At 43.2% G+C, this 25,521-nt stretch overlaps 1 protein-coding gene and 1 long non-coding RNA gene across 3 annotated transcripts in view; one reads left to right on the top strand and one right to left on the bottom strand.

Moving 5' to 3' along the window:
- Atp8b1 (ATPase phospholipid transporting 8B1) overlaps positions 1-16,291 on the top strand; it is a 130,907-nt gene extending 114,616 nt beyond the window's left edge. The window contains exons 21-28 of the mRNA XM_052742318.1: positions 245-377; positions 773-1,061; positions 5,055-5,278; positions 6,195-6,278; positions 7,038-7,283; positions 7,555-7,693; positions 11,544-11,674; positions 13,871-16,291. Of these exons, the coding sequence (XP_052598278.1) occupies positions 245-377; positions 773-1,061; positions 5,055-5,278; positions 6,195-6,278; positions 7,038-7,283; positions 7,555-7,693; positions 11,544-11,674; positions 13,871-14,095 (1,471 nt within the window). The 3' untranslated portion in view covers positions 14,096-16,291. The remainder of the gene's footprint in view (positions 1-244; positions 378-772; positions 1,062-5,054; positions 5,279-6,194; positions 6,279-7,037; positions 7,284-7,554; positions 7,694-11,543; positions 11,675-13,870) is intronic.
- LOC128112902 (uncharacterized) lies at positions 16,119-25,467 on the bottom strand. Of its 2 annotated transcripts, XR_008219224.1 has the most exons (4): positions 22,559-25,467; positions 22,377-22,468; positions 20,587-21,356; positions 16,119-19,289 (listed from the first exon to the last, which is right to left on the bottom strand). It is a non-coding gene; the product is annotated as an uncharacterized LOC128112902 (long non-coding RNA). The 2 variants fall into 2 exon arrangements; XR_008219223.1 differs by having other exon boundaries at positions 22,377-25,467.
- Positions 25,468-25,521: the final 54 nt, after the last annotated feature.

Here is a 25,521-nt window from a genome sequence, read left to right as displayed (position 1 = left end):
TTAAAAAGTGATGTCAAAATTAAAGTCTAGAGCCAGGTGTGGTGGTGCATGCCTTTAATCCCAGCATTTGGGAGGCAGAGGCAGGGGGATTGGTGAGTTCAAGGCCAGCTGGTCTACATAGTGAGCTCCAGGCCTATCAGGGATACATAGTGAGACCCTGTCTCAAAAAATAAAATAAAATAAATTACAATCTAGTGCCTTTTATGGTTGTATGTTTTATGTACTTCAATTTATTTTCCCATAGTTCTCTTCTTCACACGAGGATGGAGAATCAGAGAAACAGAGGTGGCGTCTCTTCGAAATTTGTACCCCCTGCGTATGAACCTTTTTTTCCACCTGGAGAAAACCGTGCCTTAATCATCACTGGCTCTTGGTTGGTGCGTATCAGTAGTGAGTCCTCACCTGTCACTCAAACAAGTCCGTTGGGACCATTCTTGATGGCTTTGCATACTAACTGCCTATCAATCTAAAAGTCTTAGTCTATAAAAACAAGTGTGATTTTTCTAAGTTTGAGTCTTAATGTTAGAGGATATCTGGAAGGGATTAGAGCAAAATGGTGAAATTGGTTATTCAGGTATTTTGACAAGTGGGTCATTTCCACTTTTCCCTTAGAGATACGCATATTTTCTATATGCTTATTGTAAGTCTTTTTTTTTTTTAATCAAAAGCTAAATAATCAATGTTAAAGCTCCCATGACTTGAGTCTTGGGAGTGGTCCTCTTGGTGTAAAATCTAAAGTGATTGGTGATGTTCTCTCCCTCCGATGTCACAGAATGAGATCCTTCTAGAGAAAAAGACCAAGAGAGGTAACATCCTAAAGCTGAAGTTCCCCAGGACAGAGGAAGAGAGGCGGATGCGGACCCAGAGTAAGAGAAGGCTGGAAGAGAAGAAGGAGCAGAGACAGAAGAACTTTGTGGACCTGGCCTGTGAGTGCAGCGCTGTCATCTGCTGCCGCGTGACCCCCAAGCAGAAGGCCATGGTGGTCGATCTGGTGAAGAGGTACAAGAAGGCCATCACACTGGCCATTGGAGACGGGGCCAATGACGTGAACATGATCAAAAGTGAGTTGTGTGTGAGTGGCCTGTGGCACCCCACCTTGCTGGACAGACGTGGTAGGAACAGGAGGGGGGTTGTGTCTTCAGGTCCCATGGCTGAGGCATCATAAGACACATAATCCTGAAGGCATTTAGTCATGCCCTGCCTTGACTTACCCTCAGGAAGCCTGCAGTATGTCCAGCAGGTATGGGACTCGCTGAACGTATAGGAGGAGATGAGCTGTAGCTGGGAAAATTATAGTTTCTTTTATGTGCAGTGTGGCTTTTTTTTTTCCCTCGGGATGGCTCCTTTCCTGTATTTTTAAGGGCTTATCAAAAAACTTAATATTTTTAACTGTTGTTTCCATCCTGATTAAAAACTAAGGAGCACTGAAATTAAAATTGATTTTTTTTCTTAATGCAATAAAAACCCTTGATATGTAATAAATTTTGCAAGAGATTTTGCTGCACTCAGCATGAACTGCTAACTCTGGTATTCATTTTTGTGGATATTATTCTTTCTTACCTGAGTCCTGAAGAAAACATTCTACCACAATCTCACGGTCTTGTTCTCCCTAGCACAGTCCATGATCTTTTCTCCAGTTGGAGGATCCTAGCTACTCACCACTGAAGGACTGTCATGCAGAGACATGTTTACACAGAAGTTAGAGCATGCGGACCAGACCTCTGGTCCTCACCCGTGCGTCCATTCCTGGTTCCTTTTTTTTCTGCCTATAGTACTATTAGGTAACATAGGTGGATTATCTTCTAGCCAAAGTGTTCCAGGTTTTGGAGATATTCCATTTGGGGAAAAATTGCATGGATTTCACTTTTTGAATGCTGCTCAGCTGTCTTCTCACACTGGAGCACTTTAGATTTTCAAATTATGGATTTTCAAGTTCTATAATGTTATGAAAGCACCCAAGCTGTCTTGACCTGAGGCTTCTCTTCTTACTACCAAACTCCCGCGTCAGCTGGGGCTTCATCTCAGACCCATTTTCTCATCTGAAACAAGTAAAGTACCTTCTCTGTCCTCTAACTCTGCAATATCGCCTTGTTGCGGTTAAGGTGAATTATGACGTGACTATACACATACATGCATGACCTGTTGTGCTGGGGAACTTCAGCACATCACATACGGCCAGATTTTAATCCAGCCTGTTTTATGACTCACAAACCATCTCTTTCTTTCCTCAGAGTCTTCTCTTTTCCTCCTTGGTATGTGCTAAGAGCCTTCCAACGTATGTCTTCTTGCTTTTTATCAACACGCCTGTCTGTTCCCACTGACAGTTTCATCCCCCTCCGCTGTCTGCTCTGTGCCCAGCCCACCACACAGATGCCACTGCCTGCTCTGAGTAGATCGCTCCTTCCTCTGTGGCCAGCTCTGGATTATTTTCCCCGTCATGTACCCTGACATGACTGTAACCACTTGTGTCAAAGGAATAACTCAAACGTGAGTTTTTTCAGTTATGATGTAGACCTCTCGATGTCCTGGAAGGTTAGGGGCCTTACAGACTTGTCGTTTTATTAATGATGGAGCCTTCCAAAGTTTCCTTCCTGGGTTGGCCATCTGCCTTCGAGAGGGCAAAGCAAGGGAACATAAGTAAACCTCATGTGAGCCCATTTTTCTGAAGTTACTTTAAACTTTTATTTTAAAATTTTCATTTACTTATTTAGTGTGTGCGTGTATGTGCACGCATATGTGCATGTGTATGTGTGTGGGCATGTATGCATGTGTATGTGTGGGGGCATGAGTGTGTGTGTGTGTGTGTGTGTGTGTGTGTGTGTGTGTGTGTGTGTGACCAAGGTTGAGAGCAGCACCAATCTATGGGAATAAACACAATTATTTAGAAGGCAATTCGAAAGCACCATCTTTTAGCAAAACAACAGTACTAGGTTGTGTTTTAGATTTTAGGGGGAAACAGTATTGCCTTAGAGTTTGTTTGACCTCAGTTACCCTGTGAGCTGTGTTCGGTTTCACACACTGCTCCATGGAAAAGTTAAAGGACTGCAGACCGGGGCCTAAGACAGAGTGCCTCTTCCACAGGTCTTGGCAGACCACTGGGAATCTCAACATTTCTCTCTGTTGCCAGTTCAGAGAGGAAAGAGGCCGTGGTTTGGTAGGAAAGCAGTTTGGCAGCCACAACTGCTTGTAAGCACTATTTATGTGTTTTGAAAAGGGTTGTAAATCACTAAATGGGATCACTTATTCTTCCTCCCTTCCCCTCCCCTTCCCTCCCTTCCCCTTCCATTCCCTCTCCTCCACTCCACTCTGTTAGAGCTACAAAGTATAAATAAAACATAGGCCTGGACAACTAACTTCCTATAGTTATGTTTTAAATTTTACATACTTTGGCCTCAAAATTGGGGCTGGATTTTTGAAGCTTCTTTCTATTTGGAAACTGTAGAGTGTGAAGTCACTTCTTGAGGTCGGAGTGATGGCTGTGTTCTCCAACACATTTTCTCTAAAAGACCTCACTGTCATTGTTTATGTTAATTTTTAAGACCTGGACAAAATTCCAGATTATCTAACTTGAAAATGTATTTAATGACTATTAGATGGATTAACAAAGTTCTGGAAATCTTTTCCTCCTCAGTGCATGTGTGTGTGCATGGGTGCCTCTCTCTCTGTGTGTGTGTGTGTGTATGTGTGTGTGTGTGTGTGTGTGTGTGTGTGTGTATGTGTGTGTGTGTGTGTTAAAGCTACAGTGGGCCTTTAAAAATTGATTTCAGTTAAAATTATTTTAATTAGGAATGTTAGAAGATAAAGCTGGCTTAAGAAAAAAATTAATTTAAAAATATATAAAGGGGTTGAGAATGTAGGTCAGTTTGCAGAGTCCTTGCCTATTGTGCCCAAAACCATGGGTGACATCCACAGCACCACATAAACCAGACATGGGAGAGCAGAACTCCACCAGGCAGGTGGATTGGGAGTTCAAAGCCATCCTCAGCTACATAGTGAGTTAGAGACCAGCATATGAGCTACATGACACAAAAGCTCAAAATAAAATCAATTAAAACAAACAAGCAAACAAAAAAATGTAAAGATGTCTCACTGTGGCTAAGAAGCCAGGCTTCAGAAAGACATTGGAATCAGGACCTAAAATTACATGAGGAACCCAATGCCTGTTGGTCTGTCTGTCTGCCTGCCTGTCTGTCTTTCTTACGCTCTCAGAGACCTTCAGAAAAAAAGAAATCCATTCCACACTTAATAATTTACATGATAAAATTCTAGACACTAGCACACCTCCTTGCTAATTCCAGGATCCCAAAAGGAGAGATGGACTGGTCCAAACCTAAGTTTTCTCTCAGCTAGCTTGTTAAGGGCTATAGGGGCCTTCAAAAGCTTTTAATGGACTGAAGAAGTTTCTAGGCTGAATCTGTAGCCTCTGGACCACTCACTAGAGGAGCTTCTACCTTTTAGATCCCTCTGAAGTGCTTCTCAATTGACAAGCCTTCGTGGTTGCCTATCAGTATCTGGGCAGCCGAAAGTGGATATGAACTCTGCTACAGAAATATCAAAAAGGGGAGAAAAAAATCTAGACTCCAGGTCACCTCAGTTTCCTAGTCATGAGTGGATCTAAACAGTGGGCCCCAACGAGACCAACTACAGTTGTCTGGGAAAGTATGCCAGGTTGTCCTCCTGCCTTCTCTACTTACAACCAAGGGAGAATGGAGGTTGACAAGGCTAGTTTTGCAATATCTACCATAAGTGACGTGCAGCTGACTCATCTGTGGCCCATGAGGGTGCCTGGGGCTCACCCTGTAGGTGGAAGAGATGGCTGATGTATTGGGCAGATAATCCAAATGGAATTCACCACCCACCTGAGATCCTGTCACAAGTATTTATGGAGTCCCGCCTGTGCTTGGTCTAGCATACCTGTCCCTCTGACAAGTATGGGGTGGGCGGGGTGGGCAAGAGCTTTTGTTTTTGTTTTGCTGTGGAAAGTCTTGAGTTGCTCAAGGCTTGGATTTAGAAGCAGTGTCTGACCCCGCCCTTCTTTTCCCTCTGCCCCATAGCTGCCCACATTGGTGTTGGAATAAGTGGACAAGAAGGAATGCAAGCTGTCATGTCCAGTGACTATTCTTTTGCTCAGTTCAGATATCTACAGAGGTTGCTGCTGGTCCATGGCCGGTGGTCTTACATAAGGATGTGCAAGTTCCTCCGATACTTCTTTTACAAGAACTTTGCATTTACTTTAGTTCATTTCTGGTACTCCTTCTTCAATGGCTACTCGGCACAGGTAATGGAACATTATTCCTTTAAAACTATTTGTTCAGTAGAACTTTTGCACGAACAAAATGCTAGTTCTTTTAGGCATTTTACTAATTGGTTGATTGTATGTGCATCTGTGTGTGTGTGTGTGTGTGTGTGTGTGTGTGTGTGTGTGTGTGTGTGTGTGTGTAGGTGCACACATACCACGGTGCCTATGTAGAGGTCAGATAAACAACTTTGTAGGGTCAGTTCTCTCCTTCCATCTTTACCTGGGCACCAGGGATCAAAACTCAGGTCACCAGGCTTTTGTGGCAGGCCCTTTGCCTGCTGAGCCACCTTGCCAGCCCTTATGAACTAGTTCTCATATTCTTTTTTAAGTATTAAACAGTTTTAAATATTCCAACTGAGTTTCAGAATTCTAATGCACTCACAAGGGATTTCAATACTGATGACCGTGGCTGGAGAGATGTCTCAAAGTTAAGAGGACTTACTGTTCCTACAGAGGACCAGAATTTGGTTCCCAGTACCCATTGTCAGGTGGTTCGCACTACCTGTAGCTCTCATTCCAGAGGACTCAAAGCCCTCTTCTGACATTTGTGGCACTTACACTCATGTACACATACCCATACACAGATGCACACACATAACACAAAATATAAAATCTTGTTTTTAATGAACACTGACTTTTTTAGCATTACCCATCAGGATAGAGTCTTTTAGCAAAACCTTCTTGTAGTGTTCTCATGCATACATTTAAGGAGAGGAGGGGAGGGGATTGTTGCCATGGAAAGGTCTGTGGTGCTACCCACTGCATAGACTAACTCGTGTTTTGTACAGGGGTGGCTGAGGGATGCTTTCTCTTCAGGATGGGGTCCCCACTTGGAGAAAGCAGACCTGCAGTCTGTCTTTGTGCATGACACAGAGCCTCTCTTCTCCCTTTGCAGACGGCGTATGAGGACTGGTTTATCACCCTCTACAATGTGCTGTACTCCAGTCTGCCTGTGCTCCTCATGGGGCTGCTTGACCAGGTAGGAACCACGGGCTGGGGTGCTCTGGATGGATCCATCCACTGCCAGGGAGATTCCAGCAAATACATCAATGCATTCTTCTAGCTTTACTCACCCTGAGTAAACCCTAGCACACCTGTCAAGCAACAATAACTGCTTTATGTTCTGCTAAGAAAAGAATTTCTGTAACTTGTTGTAGGCAAGAGTGCTTATATGTTTCTTTCAGACATCTGGCTGTTCAGACACCTGAGAATCCAGAGTTTTTGTTTTGTTTTGTTTTTTTATTGACAACTTATTGATTTAAAAAGTAAATTTCAACACTTTCCAAAGTTGATGTATTTAATTCCTAAATCACATTTTATCTGACAAGCAATTCCTAGGAAATGGATAATTAATAATAAATAAATGGGGGTAATTAAGGGTTAATTTGCCAGTTTCGATGTGAATTTTCTTCCTTTAGATTTTGTAATAATACAAATACATGATCTCAGGAGGTTAAAAACTATTCTCCACACATTTTTTTGACATTATTAATTGATTGCCTTTGCTAGTACCGGGACAGAGTCCCCATTGCTACTCTCTGTAAACATCAAATGCTGGTAAGCTAAAGCTGCACGGTTGACCTCCGCACACAGAAATGCTGATCTGGATCCCTGCTTGCCTTCCAAAAACACAAGGGCAAGTGTCAGCTGTATGTGAGATACGAGATGCAAACTGTGACACACCAACGTCTTGGACCTCATAGACAACACGTCATTCTGATTTTGTTTTCTCTTTAAGGACGTGAGTGACAAACTGAGTCTCCGATTCCCTGGGTTGTATGTAGTGGGACAGAGGGACCTGCTATTCAACTATAAGAGATTCTTCGTCAGTTTGCTGCATGGGGTCTTAACATCCATGGTCCTCTTCTTCATACCACTTGGCGCTTATCTGCAAACAGTTGGACAGGATGGAGAGGCACCTTCAGACTACCAGTCCTTTGCCGTCACAGTGGCCTCAGCTCTAGTAATAACGGTCAATTTCCAGGTATGTAGCTTTCCTTGCCTACATCCTATATCTGTTGTTACCTGTACCTAGCCTCTGTCCCTTTAAAAAATAAGACTGTTCTTCCTGTCTCTCATCTTCGAATAGTTCCTCTTTCTTGCTTGCAAAGCCAAGGATGGTTTGGTTTCGGGTTGTTTACTGTTCAAACCAAATCAGACCCAAATCGCCAAGTTCCGTTTTCAGAATTCTTAGATGCTTTCTTTTCCTGCTACATTCCCCAAATGAGTGCTGTTTTTCTCTGGTTTCCCGACAGATTGGCTTGGATACTTCTTACTGGACTTTTGTGAATGCTTTTTCAATTTTTGGAAGCATTGCGCTGTACTTTGGCATCATGTTTGATTTCCATAGTGCGGGGATACATGTTCTCTTTCCGTCCGCATTTCAGTTCACAGGTTGGTATTTCTCAGATTCCAAAAGTAAGTGTAGATCAATGACATCAGCTTACGTTCTGACGTAATTACCGGGTAAGTACAAAAATTTTTTGCTAGTAAAAATTAATATTCTAACAGGAATGGATGGAAGTAGCTGTTTGGAAGGGTCTAAGCAAGCTAAAGTCATATTAAGATATAACCGTGTATCTGTTAAATCGATAGCAGGAAGATTAAAAGGCTTGGGCCATCGAGATGAATCAGCAGGTTAATAACGGTGCCTGCCACCAAGCCTGTCGCAATCTGTGGGGCTCACATGGTGGAAGGAGAGAATTAACTCCTGAAACAAGTGGTCCTCTGACCTCCACCTGCAAACTGTGTTCACATTGACACTTATACACATGCTCACACACTCACACATACACTCACACTTACATATTTACACATACTCCTACATACACACACGCTCACACACTCACACATACACCCATACACTCACAGTCACACACACACATGCTCACACACTCACACACATTCATACATACACTCACATACACACACACACACACACACACAAAATAAACATAAAAATCAACTAAGCTTCTTTAAAGAAGAAAAGGCAGGACTGGAGAGATGGCTCAGCGGTTAAGAGCACATACTTATAGAGAACCCAAGATCAGTTAGTTCCTAACACCCCACATTGGGTGCCTCCTAATTGCTGTAACTCCATTTCCAGAGGATCCATGTCCCCTTCTGGCCTCTTCAGGCAACACACACACACACACACACACACACACACACACACACACACACACAAACACACAAAATTACACAATTTTAAAACATAATTTTATGCCCAGCAGTAGGTGACCAACACTAAATGAATTCAATGGCATTTTTGGAGGTTCTTTGTATCACAATGCTTTATCTGGGCTTTTTTCTTTTTAACCTTACAGATCCTTTTTGTAGTTTTGTGTTTTCATGAAATTTCTGTATATATGAACATGCGTTTCTTGGGCTTTTTTCTGGGGCTCTTTCTTTTTCCCTTGTTTGTTTTGACCTATTCTGGTTTGCTTGTTTTTATTTTATTTTATTTCTAGATGCCTGTTTGTATTCTAATGAGAGAGGGAAAAGAAATGGTGTGGATTTCAGTGGGTGGGGCGGTAGGGAGGAGCTGGGAGGAGTTGGGGGAGGGGAAACCTTAATCAGAATATATTATATGAAAAAATCTATTTTCAATTAAAAAAGTAAAACGAAATTTACATTATATCCAATAAAAATAATAAATAAGACATATTTTTTAAAAAAATAACAAAAAAATTAAATCAAAGATTAAATTGCTAGAAATGGTGGCGTATGCATTTAACCCATCTCATGAGGACAGAGGAAGAACGCTCCAAGTTCAAGGCTGGCCTGGCCTGTATAGTGAGCTTTGGACCAGCTGCGCTACATAGCAAGACTCTGCCTTTAAAAGAAGAGGTGAAAAGAGGAGGCAACAGCAGCTAAGTAAAGCCTTTCCTCCACCCCACAATACCTAATATTGATAGCTATGAAAATTTGAGTGCATATGTCTTGCTGAAAGAACTGTAATGTAATTTAATCTTTTCAAAATGCTATCTGAAAATGCACAATGAATTATAAAACTCTTCATGCATTTTGACCAGTTATTTCTACTTTAAGATTCCTTGTACAAAAACTGCATTACTATGACAGTTTTAATTTATTTTTTAAATGGGGGGGGCTAGAAATAGGTCAAAAAGAATATTAAATTAACTAATCAAATGATAAAATAGTAATACCATGGAGACCTAGAACTCAAAAGTTGGGTCCATCTTTCGAAATATGTATGCGGAACAGCAGTTCAATGAATGATAAACAAAAGTGAGAAGACTAATGATTATAACTATATAAAACATACAGCTTAAGCTCCGGAGGTTGGGGCTGGGGAGATGGCGCAGCAGGTAAGAGCACTGGTTGCTCTTCCAGAGGACCTGAGTTTGAGTCCCAGTACCCACATGGTGACTCACAACCATCTGTAATTCTAATTCCAGGGAACCTGATGCCCTCTTCTGACTTCCAAAGGCACCAGACATGCCCATAGTGCACAGGCAGGCAAATCACCCGTATACATCAGATTTAAAAATAACTATACATATATTTTTAAAAAGAGCCAGAGGTCAGGGAGGAAAACCGTGTCTTCTGGATCAAACAGGACTGCTGGACGCTTGAACTTGAACTCACTACACATAGCTCTGGTTACCTGCCCAAGATCAAGCCAGTCCGTATTTCAGCATGGAGAGGGAAGGGGTTCATGAGCTCTCTGCCTTTAACAGGCGACAGTTAATGGCTTCTGAGGAAGAGAGAGTAGGTTTCTTTAACAATGTCACCCCTGGTAGATCTGTCATGCTCTAATAAATGCCCGACTCTTGAGTATATGGGTAGCACAAAGCGGACTTAGTGGGTTATTTAAAAAGAAGGAGGAGGAGGAGGAGGAGGAGGAGGAGAAGGAGAAGAAGAAGAAGAAGAAGAAGTTGTTGTTGTTGGGGGGATTGATCTGGAAAGAGGTAGAGGAGTGGAGTTTGAATATAATCAAAATTGCGCCGCCACCACCTGGCTAATTTTCATGATTTTGTTTTGTTTTTTCTTACTCTTTTAATGCTTACTTAGAATATTCCCATGTGAAGTATTTTTAAATCTGATTTATATTTAGTAGTTTAAAAACGAAGACTGTTTGTATACATGTGTGTAAATATGAGTAAAACTTTTAAAACTGGGAAGGAGAATGAGAGGGTAGAAACAGATAACAAAGAGGGTGGAAGATGAACAGACGGACACATGGGATATGAAAGCGCCAAAGATACCAGGGGGAGGGGGAAGAGGTTCTGGTGGGAGATTAAGAATGGCAGTGGGGAGGTAAGGGGGAGGGAGACTACTAAAGCACACTTTGTGTCAAAAATGCCATAGTGATATCCAATACCTTGTGTGCCAATTTTAAGAAATAAAAGTTTACATTTTAAAAAATTAATTTTGTAAACTCATATAGATACAGAAAGTATTGTGATTAATTGGGCTCTAGGTGGTTGCTGTTGGAGAAATGTATAAGATCACCTGTTTATAAAACCAAATTGCTACTTCTGAGGTAAGAGACTAGACAATAAACCAGCAATTTTCTGGAGAAAGCATGGCTCCAGTCACAGATGGGTTTTGATCTTGGGGCTGCCGTGACTAGCTCTGTTTTTCTTGGGCAGACTTGCTAAGTTCTCAACTCAGTTTCCTGATGTGGCAAGGACGGCAGCTCCCACCTCTCAGAGTAGACTAAATGGCATGGCCGATGTAAAACACTGTGGGCTGCCAATATTTGGGACAAATGTGTGGAGTTTCCAGACAAAACTAGAAGCTAGAAACTGTTTTTTTGTTTTTGTTTTTTGGGTTTTGTTTTTTTTTTTTTTTGGAAGTCTCTACTGCCGAATGATCCCAGAGCCTGGTGCTTGCTCGGCACATGATCTACCTGTGAGCTACATCCCAGCTCCAATTTTCCATTGTTTATTGGTGCAGCATTACTAAAAGCATCTTCCCCCATTTTGTTCTTGTGTATCTTCTTGTAGTAAACAACTGACCCTTTTATTTGGCTTTGCTGGGTCTTGGCTTTAATTCATGATTCAGTGTGGTGGATCACACCTGCTGTCTTGGCCCTCTGAGGGCCCCAGGGGGAGACCCTGTCTCAAAAATGAAAACAGAAAACTGGCCATTTCTGGAGCAGTTTGTGGAAGTAAGTCTGGTTATAAAGCCTAGGTTGTCTGCTCGACTGTATGGAAGGCGAACTGTGCCCTTAGGATACGAGTGCCTCTGTACATCACCGCCATGTTCTTTCCAGGTACGGCTTCCAATGCCCTGAGACAGCCGTATATTTGGTTGACCATCATCCTGACCGTGGCGGTGTGCTTATTGCCCGTCGTTGCCATCCGTTTCTTGTCAATGACCATTTGGCCATCAGAAAGTGACAAGGTATGTAAAGATACAGACCTCCTCTCCTACCTGAGTGTCCCTTCCGGGAACCAAAGCATTTCCCAATACTGCCTTTCCTGCAGGTTTCTCAGTTTGTGCAAAGTCTGACCAGAATTCCATTGTTTTACCATTTCTCTTTAATTCCATCTTAAAGGACAGTGAACTTTCCAGCATTTGTCCATACAGCGTAGCATGTTTTGTCCTTTCCGTTTTTACAATTATCTTAACCCTTTGCCATGCAAATGGGTTGGGTCCCCCCCTCCCCCCTTATTTAAAGCAAAGTATTCTCTCCTATCACACAATCAATGTCCCCAAAACAACATGTCATCTCCCCTTGCAAAATGCCTAGCAGACTTCAGGGCCGGTTGGTTGAGCTATTTAGTGTTGCTTTTCCATCGTTCTCCTGAGGGGAATGTCTTCAGTATGAGTTTCATCTTGTGCTAGAAGATGGCCACGGCCGTTGCTGGCATCACATCTGGCACATTGATAAACAGGGGGAAAGAGGAGGCTTCCATCCTTTCCTTCAGGACCCTGGGAACTTCAACACACGCACCTTTCTCAGGTCTCATTTGTCAGAATTAGGCTGCATGCTTTGTTGAACTAATACCCAGTCAGGAAAGAAGCTTCGTGTCTTATGAGGGATGTTACTACAGGGGGAGGAGTACCTATCTGTATAAATCACTGTCCTATAGAAAGGCGAGACGTGGGTGTTGGGCAAGCTCCCTTTAGTGCCCAGGAGAACACTGACAGTTGACAGGGACCAGGAAATAAGAGGAGATTGGGGCCCGTTGGTAAAGTGCTTACAGGGCGAGCGAGCATGAGGACTTGAGTTCGGGTTGCAGCACACACATGAACAACTTCACCTTGGCACCCTGCACCTGTAATGCCGGAGCTAGGGAGGTGGAGACAGGAGGATTCCCGGCACTTACTGACCAGCCAGTGTAGCTGAATCTATGAGCTCCAGGATTGGTTCCTTGAGAAATCCTACTTCAAAAATTAAGGTGGAAGTGATTGAGGAAGACACCAGACATCCATCTCTAGCCTCCATAGCCATGTGTATGCACATACACACACACACACACACACACACAGAGAGAGAGAGAGAGAGAGAGAGAGAGAGAGAGAGAGAGAGAGAGAGAGAGAGAGAGAGAGAGAGAGAGAGAGAGAGAATATGCCCTAACATGCAGGAAAAACCTGTAGAGGGTTTATCTTCAACACATACCAGTCTGCCCCGGGACTCACAAAGAGTGCTATTCTATTGTTTTCTGTTGTTCTGATAAACACCATGGACTGAAAGCCACTTGGGAAGAACAGGTTCATTTCAGCTGACAGCTCCTACCTAGGTCACAGTCTATCACTGTGGGAAGTCAGGGCAGGAGCTTAAGCAGGAACCTGGAGTCAGAAACTAAAGCAGAAACAGTGCTGCTCACTGCCTTGTTCCCCATGGCTTGCTCAGCCTGCTTCCTTTCACTACCCAGGATCATTTGCTCAGAGGTGGAACTCTCAGTGGGCCGGGCCCTCCCATATCAACCATTAATCAAGAAAATGCCCCATGGATTTGCTTACAGGCCAATCTGATAGAGACATTTTCCTAATTAACATTTCTTCTCAAAAGACTCTAGATTGTGTCAAGTTGACAGAAACTAACTTTAGGGAAAGTAAGGGACTTGATTTTCCTGGAACTTGCAATATAGACCAGGCTGACCTCCAAGATACCTTTCTTTCTTTCTTTCTTTCTTTCTTTTTCTTTCTTTCTTTCTTTCTTTTCTTTCTTTCTTTCTTTCTTCCTTTCTTTCTTCCTTTCTCTCTCTCTCTCTCTCTCTCTCTCTCTCTCTCTCTCTCTCTCTCTCTCTCTCTCTCTCTCTCTCTCTCTCTTTCTTTCTTTCTTTTTGGTGTGCCTGTCCTGGGTCTCGCTCTCTAGACCAGGCTGGCCTCGAACTCACGGCTCTACTGGGATTAAAGGCATGTGCCACCGCTGACCGGCCACTTCTACCTTTTGAATACAAGAATTAAATTCATGGGCCACCATGCCTGACCATAGTTTTCCAGTTTCTACCTGCGGGATGAAAGAAGTCGGACGTTTGTTCGTGCATAGGGGTGTGCAGCCTCTCAGCCGGAACTAGCTTCTGTCCAGTTCCTATTGGCCAGGCATCCTCTGTATCTCAGACCTTTCTTTTCATGGTCTCCTTTACCCAGATCCAGAAGCATCGGAAGCGCTTGAAGGCTGAAGAGCAGTGGAAACGGCCGCAGAACGTGTTCCGGAGGGGAGCATCTTCCAGGCGCTCGGCCTATGCCTTCTCGCACCAGAGGGGCTACGCGGACCTCATCTCCTCTGGCCGCAGCATCCGCAAGAAGCGCTCGCCCCTGGATGCCATCATCGCAGAAGGCACCGCTGAGTACAGACGCACAGTGGAGAGCTGAGCGCTGGGGGAAATGTCTTTTTTTTTTTTTTTTTTAATGACTCAGGACCTTTTTTTAAAACAAACAAACAAACTGAACTTGTCACAGAGGACAATAACCTTAATAACAAACTTCTAGGGTTGAGCCATGCCACCACCTATTTTATTCAGCCGACTATGTCTGCTGAGGTTCAAAGGGAACGTCTTAATTCAGGCTCAATCGAGGACAACAGAATTTAGAGAAGTCTCCATTTCAGCTGCAAGGATACTACGGCACTATAAAATTACAACGACGCTGTCCTATCTGTGGCCTCAAACATGGATTCTTTTTGATGCACTTCCCGCGGCTTGTCACTTTGTTAAAAAAAAAGTCTGTTTTTAATGTATGAATGTAGTAACAAAAGATTCGTCGTGTTTATCACCTGACACAAAGTGGTTTGGTGACATTTTCAGAGCTGGTGATTGGCTTCATGTTGCTTTACACCAAGTTATAAAATTTGAAACAAGTTTCCTTGATTGAATGCTTAAGTGCAAAGTTTCGTTCTGGCTCTGATTTACTACCGGGTTGAGTAACGCATTACATAATTTTACTATTTCATGTTTTAGCATTTCCCCGCAGTACCAAGTGGTTTGACTCCCCACTTTAATTTTCCAAAATTGACTTTTAAAAGCCGAAGACGGTATCAACTAGAATTAAGTAAGTTCCATTTAGATAAGAGAAATCAGTTGTGGCCTTTGTTGCGCAGTAGAGGACAATGGATAATGATAATGGAATATATATTTCTGAGACGCTAGATAAAAGGGATTGGAATGTTTTCAACACAAAGAAGTGATACTGTTTGAAGAAAGGGGCAAACCCGGATGTCAGCGTTGTGCGGTATACACATACCCCATGGCGGGCTGCCTTGTGGCTTGGTGGTAGAGCCAGGGCCTCAGGTCCCATCTCAGTACCAAAAGGAAGAAATATCACATGGTGTCCCATAAATATGCACAATTATGGACCAATTAAAATTAACTATTTGGAAAAGAACAGGAAATTGCCTACTGAAAATTTAGTTGCGGATTCTTCTAGAAGACACCACGTTAGCTCTTACGAGCCACTGGATGCATTAGGGGGCAGACACACTTTGTCATCGGGGCTTGACTGTTAACTGGTGGGAAAGTCCTACTACTACACAGAAGAGGTAAGAGCGACATTGTACAAAGTCTAAAAAGATGTATTCAGACTGCTGCCTGTGGCCGTACCCAGCTAAGGGGAACTATGAGTGTGGCCCAACACAAAAATTGTAAATTTCCTTAAAACGTTATGAGGTTGTGTGTACGCATTCGCGTGAATGATTCCATTGCTTGGTTCTCTAGTGAGAGCTTTGTACAAATTGTCTGTCACAATGTCTGGAGATTGGATGTACCCGGTAGGAAGCCTTTGCGGGTGGCGGGCGGACTTTCCTCTGTGTTTCCTGGAAGTGAAGGGGAGGTCTCCTGTTCAAAACAGATAAGTTTAAGCAAACAAACCAAAAGGCCAGAGAGGGCACTGATGATACGTTTGGCACTATTTTACAGAGCCGTCTGTTAAAAAGAAAATGTTTGTGTATGCCCCTTCCTACAAAGTATTGTATGCGAGTCTTTCAGGAGCCTCAGGCTGGCATATCTGTCTTATGTCTAAGACAAAAGAACAGTATTTTTTATTTTGAAAAAAATTGGGTAATTAAGGAAAATATCCTTGAAAAGGTAACTTAATTTTTTTTCATGGACTCTTCTCGTTTTTATTTCTCACAAAACAGTTTTCCAACTCTAGTCAAGATATAGATGGGTTGCAGTAGGTTATTTTTTTCAACTTGCAAATGTTTATATCAGTCTGTGAACTCCCAAGAGGAAATCATGTGTATAGTTCATCTTCTGTACACAGGACAGGACAATTTAATTGTAATTTTATAATGCATTGTCTAGGTATAATGAAAGAATGTATGCCTATCCTATGGAGGTAAATTTCTGAAAGTTTACAACTTTACCTTGTAAATAAGAAGAATTGTATGTTTCTCTCTCTCTCTTTTTTTTTTTTTACAGAAAATTTAGCTTGTGAATTTTGTCAGTTTCAAGTTTCACTTTTTTTTGAATGGTGGGAAAGGTTGACAATGCATATGTGTCAAAGACTTACACTGTTGGGTGCAATATTAATAATTTTAAAATGCAAATCATAAATTATTTCTATATGCTGTAAATCTGAGATTTAATGTATATTTTTGTTTAAAAAAATAAATGCTTTAGTAAAATATTTGGAAAGTGTAATTTTATATATGTATATTTATGTATGTATTTTGTGTTTTTTTAATTGCAGGGCTGGGGTTTGAACCCAGGGCCTCATGTATGCTAAGCAAATACTCTCTACTGAGCTGTACTTTCCAGCTGTAAAATGTTTTTTCCAAGTTGGGTTGTTGTTGTTGTTGGTGGTGGTATGTGTATGCCATATATGTACGGGTGCCTGTAGAGGCCAGAAAAAAGTATCAGATCTCCTGGAGCTGGAGCTGCCTGCAGTGGATGCTGGAAACCTAACGCAGATCCTCTGGAAGAAAAGCAAGTGTTCTTCATGGCTATCTCTTTAACCCCTACATTTTGTGTTTTATTGCCTTTGTAAGATAGGCTTTCATAAACCCCAGGCTACTTGAATGCCTTGAAGAGTCGAGGATGACCTTGAACTTCCAGCCTCCTGTCACCACCTCTCAATGCTGATGCTACCAGCATGTGCCACCACGTCTGCATTCGTTCATTGTTGGGCATGAGGCTTTGTGCATGCTGGCAAAGCACTCTGTTGAATTACATTCCTGGCTCCTATTTCTTGGTTTTGGTTTTGGTTTGTTTTGCTTCGCTTTTAAGTGTGGAGTACGTGACAGATGAATCTAGTCCTGTGGTGGTTCCTGAAAGAATTTAGGGCTTTGCTGACAGTGAGGAATGTTAGAGATGGTGCAAAATGCTAGAGAAGATGTGGCTGAGGAAGGTGATTAGACTTTCAAGGAAGAGGAAATGGCTTTGATGGTGAGACAAAGGCTCTTCCGGACCACTTTCCCTCAACTCCTTGGAAGGAGAATAACAGAAAGGAGAAGTGAGCTGCTACTCTGGAAGTTCATGCCAGATAGCTGGCAGAAACATGAGCGAGTGGGAATGAGTGAGGAAGCTAAAGGGGGAGAGCTGTGTATGAGCTGGGGCAAGGATTAAGTGTGATGACTTGGGTAGTGGGCAATGGGTAGGACATGAAAGGAAGAGATGATGTGTCTCAACCAGCAAAGCTTGGTTATGTCATCAGGGAGGAGATTCCCTGGGTGAGGACTTCTTTGGGAGGCATGATTAGCAGTGGGTGATGAGAGGGTGTCAGGCTGTGGGTGTGTGGGGTGAGAGGAGAGGGGCAGGCATTAGCTTCCTCAGAGAAGATTTCTGAGCAGCCTGCAAAACTGAAGGCTAGCAAAGCCACAATAGAGTTGGTTGGAATATTTTCAACCCAACAGCACCACCTAATGGTACTACTTGGTCACATCCTATAGCAGAGCTGCTGTGGAATGACATTTGATGGAGAGAAAATGACCCCTGAGAGTTGGCAATGTGATAACAAAATGGACCCTAATGGAATCTAAATATGTTTCGAGAGGCACTGCCTTCCTGTGATGGGCACGAAGCTTTAGAACACTACAAAATGGCTTCTAAAATGCCTGTCAGAATCTGCTAGCAAGTTATGCGTGCAATAAAATTTTTGATGCAGTGGTAAAACAAAAAGGCCTGTCGAGACATTGAAGTAAATCTCTGGTGGGGAGGTGGAAGTTGGAATTCCCAAAACAAAGCACGGCAGAATAATTTTCTAGGGAGCTAGAGCTATGGCTCGGTGGTTAAGAGCACTGGCTGCTCTTCCAGGGGACCCGGGTTTGAATCCCAGCACCCACATGAGAGCTCACAGCCATCTGTAGCTCCAGCTCCAGGGGATCCAAAGCCCTCTTCTGGCTTCCAAAGGCACCAGGCATAGAAGTGGTATATAGACATCCTTGCAGGGAAAACACCCATACGGATAAAAAGGGAAAATTATTTTCTGGAGCAGTTACTTCGAGTGTCTGTGTAAATGGTTGATAAGCATATGGAAAGATAGCTTAGCCACTCAAAAATAAAAATCAATATGAAGGCAGGCATGAGCAGAAGGATCACTCTCAGCAGCATGGTGAATTTGAGGCCAACATTAAATGGGGAAATCCTACCTCGAATAGATGAATAAGCAAAATGAAATCCCACCTCACACTCAGTAGCATAGTCATGATGCTAAGAGAAAATGGAGAAACTGAAATCTCCATCCTTCTGGGGGACATGGAAAGTAGTATAATTGCTGGGGAAGACAGTTTGACTTTGACTCAGCAAGTCCGCTCTGAGATACATCCTCGACTGTATTAGAAACAGGCACTCAAGCAAACACAAACCAGTGTTCTTAGCAGCCCAGAGGTAGAAACAACATCAGCATCAGACACTGCATCAGCAGTGGAGGAATCAATAGATATGATATGATATGATATATGTATAGATATATGTATCTATCTATATCTATCTATCTATCTATCTATCTATCTATCTATCTATCTACCTATCTATCTATCTATGGTAATGTACAATTTGGCCACAAAAGAAATGACATACTGATCCATGCTATAACAAGGGTGAACTTTGATACACCTTAAATGGAGGAAGCCACTGTCAGGCAGGGGTGGAAGTGGGAGAGCAGAGAACACATGTGTATGTAAGGGGGAGGGGTGGTCAACAAAGCTTTTTTACAAATGATATTTTTGTTCTTTGAAAAATCCATACATGTATACACTGTATTTTGATCATATCCGTCCATCACTATCGCCCTCCAACCCCCTCTAGTGCCTCGACCCTATCTCCCTTCCAACTTCATGTCTTTCTTTTTATTATTATTGTTATCAATAACTCCCCGAGTCTAATTAGTGCTACCCATATACCACACAGTGCATGGAAATACAGCCATCCGCTGGGGCATGAGCATCCTACCAACAGCCAAGTCCCCAAAGGACAGTGACTCTCCTTCCTGCAGCAGCCATCAACTTCCAGTAGCTCCTCCAACAGGGATAGGGGCTTGGGGACCCTCCCCGATCCGTGCTGAACTTTTGATTGGCTTGGTCTTCTACAGTTAACCACAGCTGCTGTTAGTTGATGTGTGCAATAGTCACAGCCTAGAAAGCAACAAATTTTAAGGAATTAGCTTATACAATAGTGGTGGCCTATACGTGCTTAGTGCCAGCAGGCTGCATACTGAAATTTTGGCAGGAGCTTGACATTGCAATGCTCAATCTGAAAGCTGCAAGCATAATTCTTTACTCTTGGTGGACCTCAATAGAAAGATCTAAATATCTGTATACACCTTCAAAGCAATGTCTACACTTGTTTGACCAAGCAGGCACCACAGCCTAGCAAAGATAGAATACGATTAACCACCAAAATGGCTACAGGAGGCTCTTGAGGATAATGAAATGTTTTTGAATTAAACTTTGCCTGTAATGAATTTAAATGAAAATAGGGGCTGGGATTATAGTTCAAGTTGGTAGAATGCTTGCCTCGCTTGCATGAAGCCCTGAGCTCCTAGCCCTGGAATAAACACCCTGGTATATGGCCAGGCATGGTGGCCCACTGTGGAATATTCCTTTATACTGTGTGAATATATGTCACTGTGATTGGTTTAATAAAGAAATTGACTGGTCAATAGCTGGACAGGATAAGGTTGGGTGCCAGAACTAGACTAAGGACACTGGGAAGAAGAAGGGCGGAGTCAGAGGAGTCACTAGCTAGACATGGAAAGGAAAACAGGACGTGCAAGATGAAAGAGAGGTAACGCCATGTGGCAAAATGTAGATTAATATAAATGGGTTAATTTAAGTTGTAAGAGTTAGCTAGTAACAAGCCTAAACTATTGGCTGAGCATTTATAATTGATAAGAAGTTTCTGTGTGGTTATTTGGGAGCAACTGCCAAGACACAGAGAAACTCCACATATTGCACATACTTTTAATTTCAATAGAGGCAACTAGATCTCTGTGAGTTTGGGGTCAGCCTGATCTACATAGCAAATTCTAGGCCAGCCGGTGCTACATAGTGAGACCTTGTCTTAAAAACATAACAACGAAAACCAACAACAACCAAACAAAAATCCAATTGTGGTAGCAAATGACTGTGGTAGAGGTAGCAGGACTAAAACTTCAAGGTTATCCTTAGCTACATAGTGAGGTCAAGGCCAACCTAGGCCACATGAGCCCCTGTCTAGATAGATGGATGGGTGGGTGGGTGGGTGGGTGGGTGGGTAGATAGATAGCTGGCTTCCTTTCAAGTGAAAGCAGGTGGGGTGGGGCTGATGGACAGGAGCAATGTAATCCCAACCTAAATCCCATAGATTTCCTAAAAAGTTCATGCTGATTCTAAATCTCATCTGGAAATGCAAAGACTTGCAAGAAAGAAAAATGAAGTTGGAAGGTGTTACCGGTGGGATCTGAAATGTCTCTAACACCCATGTGTTAAAGGCTTGGTCCCCAGCCTGTGGCACTCTTCTGAGGTGGTGCAATCTTTACGAAGTGGAAAACACTGGGAGGAAGTTAGGTCACTAAGGAAATGGCCTCGAAGGAGATGTGGGGACCCCATATTCCTCTCATGTTTTCTTCCCGGGTTCTGTTCCACCACATAGTCCCATCATGATTGCGTCACCACAGGCCCAAAGTGACAGGTCTAAGTGAAACTATAAGCCAAAGTAAATCCTTCGTTATAGGTCAGCTCTTTGGGGTAAACTGGGTGTGGCGGCACAAGCCTGTAATCCGAAAGGCAGTCAGGATGCTAAGGCAGGAAGAGCATGAGTTCCAACCCACTGGAGAGTTGCAGGGGATGCTCAAACTTGGGCTTATAGCTATGTAAGTGGTTGGTCCCGAAGCTTCAGGATGTCGAGGGCCCTATGTTTATCCCACGGGTCCAAAGCATCTATCTGACTCAAGTATTCATCTCCTGGTCCACTAACCAAGACAAGCATCTTGAAGTGGCTGCTCTGGTAGTTTAAGTTATTGGGGTTGGAAGGGGGCAAAGACCATCTTCTTTCTTGCTCACCAACACCAAAATGCAATATCTTCTTTGCTGCCTCCACTGTTCTCAGTGGCAGCTGTGCAGGGGGTATCTTGAGTGGCAGCTGTGCAGGGGGTATCTTGAGGGGCAGCTGTGCAGGGGGTATCTTGATTCCAACATCTTGGTTCCGTGAAAGCGTTTTCTCTGCAAGCCAAACAAACAACAAACAAACAAATAAACAAACAAACCACCCTAAAAATAGCCCAGTCTTGGAAAAATGTGGTGAAATTTCAAGAGTTCTTCCGGGTGCATGTTTTTTTTAAATGTTTGTAGTACTCAAATATTGGCAGAAGTTTCTGTTCTGCCAACAACTCCCAAATACCCAGCTGCCGCTTCCCAAATCACCATACAGAAGCTTATATTAATTATAACTGCTCGGCCATTAGCTCAGGCTTATCACTGACTAGCTCTTACACTTAAATTAACCCATAACTCTTGTCTATGTTTAGCCATGTGGCTTGGTACCTTTTCTCAGTTCAACATTCTCATCTTGCTTCCTTTCGTCTGGCTGGCAACTCCTAACTCTGCCCTTCCTCTTCCCAGCATTCTCCTGGTCTGCTCTCCCTGCCTACACTTCCTGCCTGGCTACTGACCAACCGGCATTTTATTAAACCAATTCGAGTGACAAATCTTTACAGTGTACAAGAGCATTATCCCACAGCACTCAAATTTTGTTGTGAATTCTCCAGAAATGGAAACTAACACTCTAATTTTAGAAATAGTTCTTTGTATGCCAGGTGGTGGTGGCACATGACTTTAGTCCCAGCACTCAGGAGGCAGAGAAAGGAGGATCTCTGAGTTCCAGGACAGCCCAGTCTACAGAGCAAATTCCAGGACAGCCAGGGCTACACAGAGAAACCCTGCCTTGAAAAGCCAAAAATAAACCGTTCTTTACGTTATTAAAAAGTATATCACTGGGCACAGAGTGTTTACATTGGTCAAACAAACTGAAACAAAGAAGCTGTAAATAAGTGGGGATCCCCAGAACCCGCCCTCCATCCTATTTTCATAGACAGTTTATCATTATGCAGTTTGGCGGGGCAGCACTGTTTGGTAATGAAACTGTAGATGACTCTTGATGGGCAAATTGACCTCTAAGCTAGAGGTTGATTTTCCTCCCCTGGGAGAATTGATTCCTGATGTTACACAATGGATTCCTCTCACCTTAGCTGCACAAGGATGCAGTGTCTTTAATCCCCTCATGAAAAGAAGCAAACAGACCTTCCAGGGTTTACAGCAACGTTCCATAATGATTCCTGTGATTGGAAAGTATCAGGAGCCTGAGGAAGATTAATCACCTTCCCAACAGGAGACCACAGGCTGATCTTCTGGAGTAAGGAACCTACCTTGAGTTTAGCACAGTGTCCCTGGGTTGTTTTATTTGAAAATTTGTTCATTTTTATGCATATAAGTGTTTTACCTGCATGTATAACTATGTATCATCTGTGTGTGTGAGGTTGTCCATGGAGGCTAGAAGAAAACTGTCTGATCCCCTGCAACTGGAGTTACAGATTGTTGTGAGCCACCAGCCCGGGTCCTCTGTAATACAGTCAGTGCTCTTAACCATTGAGCCTCCCTGCCCCCATATCTTTAAAAGGTTATCTTTAAATTTAGTTGGTATACAAATAATGGGTTTCACTTTGACATTTTATACATATTTGTTTTTGCATGTTGCTCATATCCCCACTTCCCACTGTGTTTTTTTTTAAATCCATCACCATGACTCATCAGGAGGTATTTATTTCTCTTCACATTAAAGATCCCCCTCCACTCCCACCCCCCACCACTTTACCTTCCTTCACGCCCTCTTCTTTCTTTTTTTTTCTTTTCATGTGTGTTTGTACATGTTCATACGTGGGGAGGTGCGTGTCTTTGTGGAGGCCAGAGGAGAGCCTGGGTTGCTGTTACTCAGATGCTTTTTATTTTTTTTTCCTTTTCTTTTTTAAAGTTAGGATCTCTCACTGGCCCGGAACCCACCAAGTAGGAAGGACTGGTAACTACTACAACCAGGAGAGCTGCAGCTGGAATCCACATGCTCAGACAGCTTCCCAGCCATTATTACATGCACACATGCACACATGCACGCAGGCCACTGGCCCTTCCAGTGTCATCTGTGTGACTACTCTTTCTTGAGATTGAACGACATGGCCCGGCACATGAAACTAGACACACACACACACACACTACTGATGCAAAAATGACTGTGGTGGGTGCAAAATGCTATGCTCTGCCGCTTTGCAGATTATGACTGGTCTTTATTGGACCTGAGGATAGGGTTGGGCCGTGTGGACACAATGTGGGGCTTTCCCTCATACCCACATGACTGTGACAATACTCCCGTCAGCCCTGTCCCCCATCATGACCAAAGGTCCCAGGAAGAAGAAAACAGGAGCCTCTTTGACAAACTGGTTTTTTGTTTGTTTATTTGGTTGGTTGGTTGGTTGGTTTGTTGAGACAAGGTTTCTCTGTAGCTTTTGGTGGGGATGTTGAGGGATGGTGAGGAGAGTGAGGAGTCCACCAGAACCCTCAGAAATTAGGTTGAAGGTTTAATTCACTCAGGATCAGGGAACGAAAGAGTACCAAATGTCACTTCCTAATTCAGATTAGTGTGGATGTCAAACACATAGTAGGCATTTTTATATACTCGGTCACTCTTAATCTTTGCTTTTTGAGACATGTGTTCTTATCATTTTACAGGGGAAATATCCAAGATTCAGGAGGTTGGGGTCTGGATCAAGGTCACAGAACCAGAAAACTGTAAGAGTAGTGTTATTTTCAAGTGTATCTGGCTTCGGGGTCCCAATGGCTCAAATTCGTCCTCCTTAATGAGATATTAGTTTTTAAATGATTTTATTTCTTATTGCTCCTGGCTGATCATAGACAAGGAGCTCACGAACTTGAAGCAGCTTGGGGATTGCCGAAGAAAAAGGTCTCCAGGAACTAACGAACTAACTTCTGCTTAAATTTCACTCTCCAATTCGAGAGGGAAGTTGAATCTTCAGTTCCTTAAATAATAGTCTCATAGTGATATCTCCACTGTCATCTGCGGTTACAGATTTTACACATTACTTACATTTTCCATACACTACACCCCGTCTCAGGCTGGGACCGGGTAAGAAGAACTCACAGTGATTTGTCCCTCTTCTCGCTTCAAAATTTGTTTTGTGGAGCAAAATAGTGAATGCACATGAACTCTCCTGGAAGACATCAGTGGGTTTGACAGGACCCAGGAGAGGAACCCGGAAGCTGCCCGGAGTCAACATGGCGACGTCGGATTCGTATGCCCTGAACCTAAGCGGGTGACAATGGTGAATGTTAAAAACAGACAAACCCTTTAACCGTGCACGGCAAACCAAATGGACCCGGTAGAGATAACAGAACAATCCGGAGAACAGAGCGGGAACACGGTGACCAGAAGAACAGAGCGCCCTTAAACTGGCCACAGCCTGAACAATGCCACTAATTACACAATTCCGTCGATAAAGGGCGCTGGCAAATTCCAGCCTGTTCCTGGAAGTGACTCTCAGCCATGCATCAAGGAAACGTCAGCTTCTGGAAGATCTGATTAAATGAGACTGTCTAGGAGAGTTAACCAAGCGCTTCCTGAACTCCAGCGCTAAACCGATCCTGGCCAGACGCGATACGCATAAACCGACTGGTGACCTAGGAGATTGTTAACACGCCCCCTGCAAATAATGAACTAGCGGACGCCTTATATCGAATAGCACAGTGTCTGCAATAAAACTACATAAATCCTCTTGCATATTTTAAATCATCTGTGGATTAGTACATCAACTAACGCAATTAATGCTATATAAACTGTTGTTCTATTGGGGAAGCAGGTAGATGGCCCGCTCATCATATTTTCTTCTTCTTCTTTTTTTTAAGTATATTTTAGGGGGCTCAGCGGTTAAGCGCACTCGTTGCTCTTACGAAGGACCTGGGTTCGCTTCTCAGCTAACAACCATCCATAACTCCGGTTCCAAGGGATGCGATGACTTTTCTTTTACAAGGGACGCACCTGGTGCACGTACATACATGCCGACAAAACACTCATACACATAAAAAAAAATCTAAAAAATAAAACAAACCCAACCAAAATCCTTTTCCCATAGTGGTTGAAACAGAACCTGCAATGCGTACAGCTAGGCGCAAAGCCAGGAACGCGGGGAGCTTGACCTCAACTGTACTACCCAACCCTGGGAGACCCAGTTCCGCCTCCGGAGCCCAGAGAACGCCGCACCCCGCCCAGCGTCTCCGAACCGGAAGTGTTCTGTTCCCTGACCAAACATGGCGGCCTCTGAGTCGC

Source organism: Peromyscus californicus, unplaced genomic scaffold (assembly GCF_007827085.1).
Source record: "Peromyscus californicus insignis strain IS unplaced genomic scaffold, ASM782708v3 Scaffold_17__1_contigs__length_78620276, whole genome shotgun sequence".
In the NCBI taxonomy this organism is placed as follows: domain Eukaryota; kingdom Metazoa; phylum Chordata; class Mammalia; order Rodentia; family Cricetidae; genus Peromyscus; species Peromyscus californicus.
Note: the sequence above shows the minus strand (reverse complement) of the source record. Positions and strands in the feature narration are given on the sequence as shown.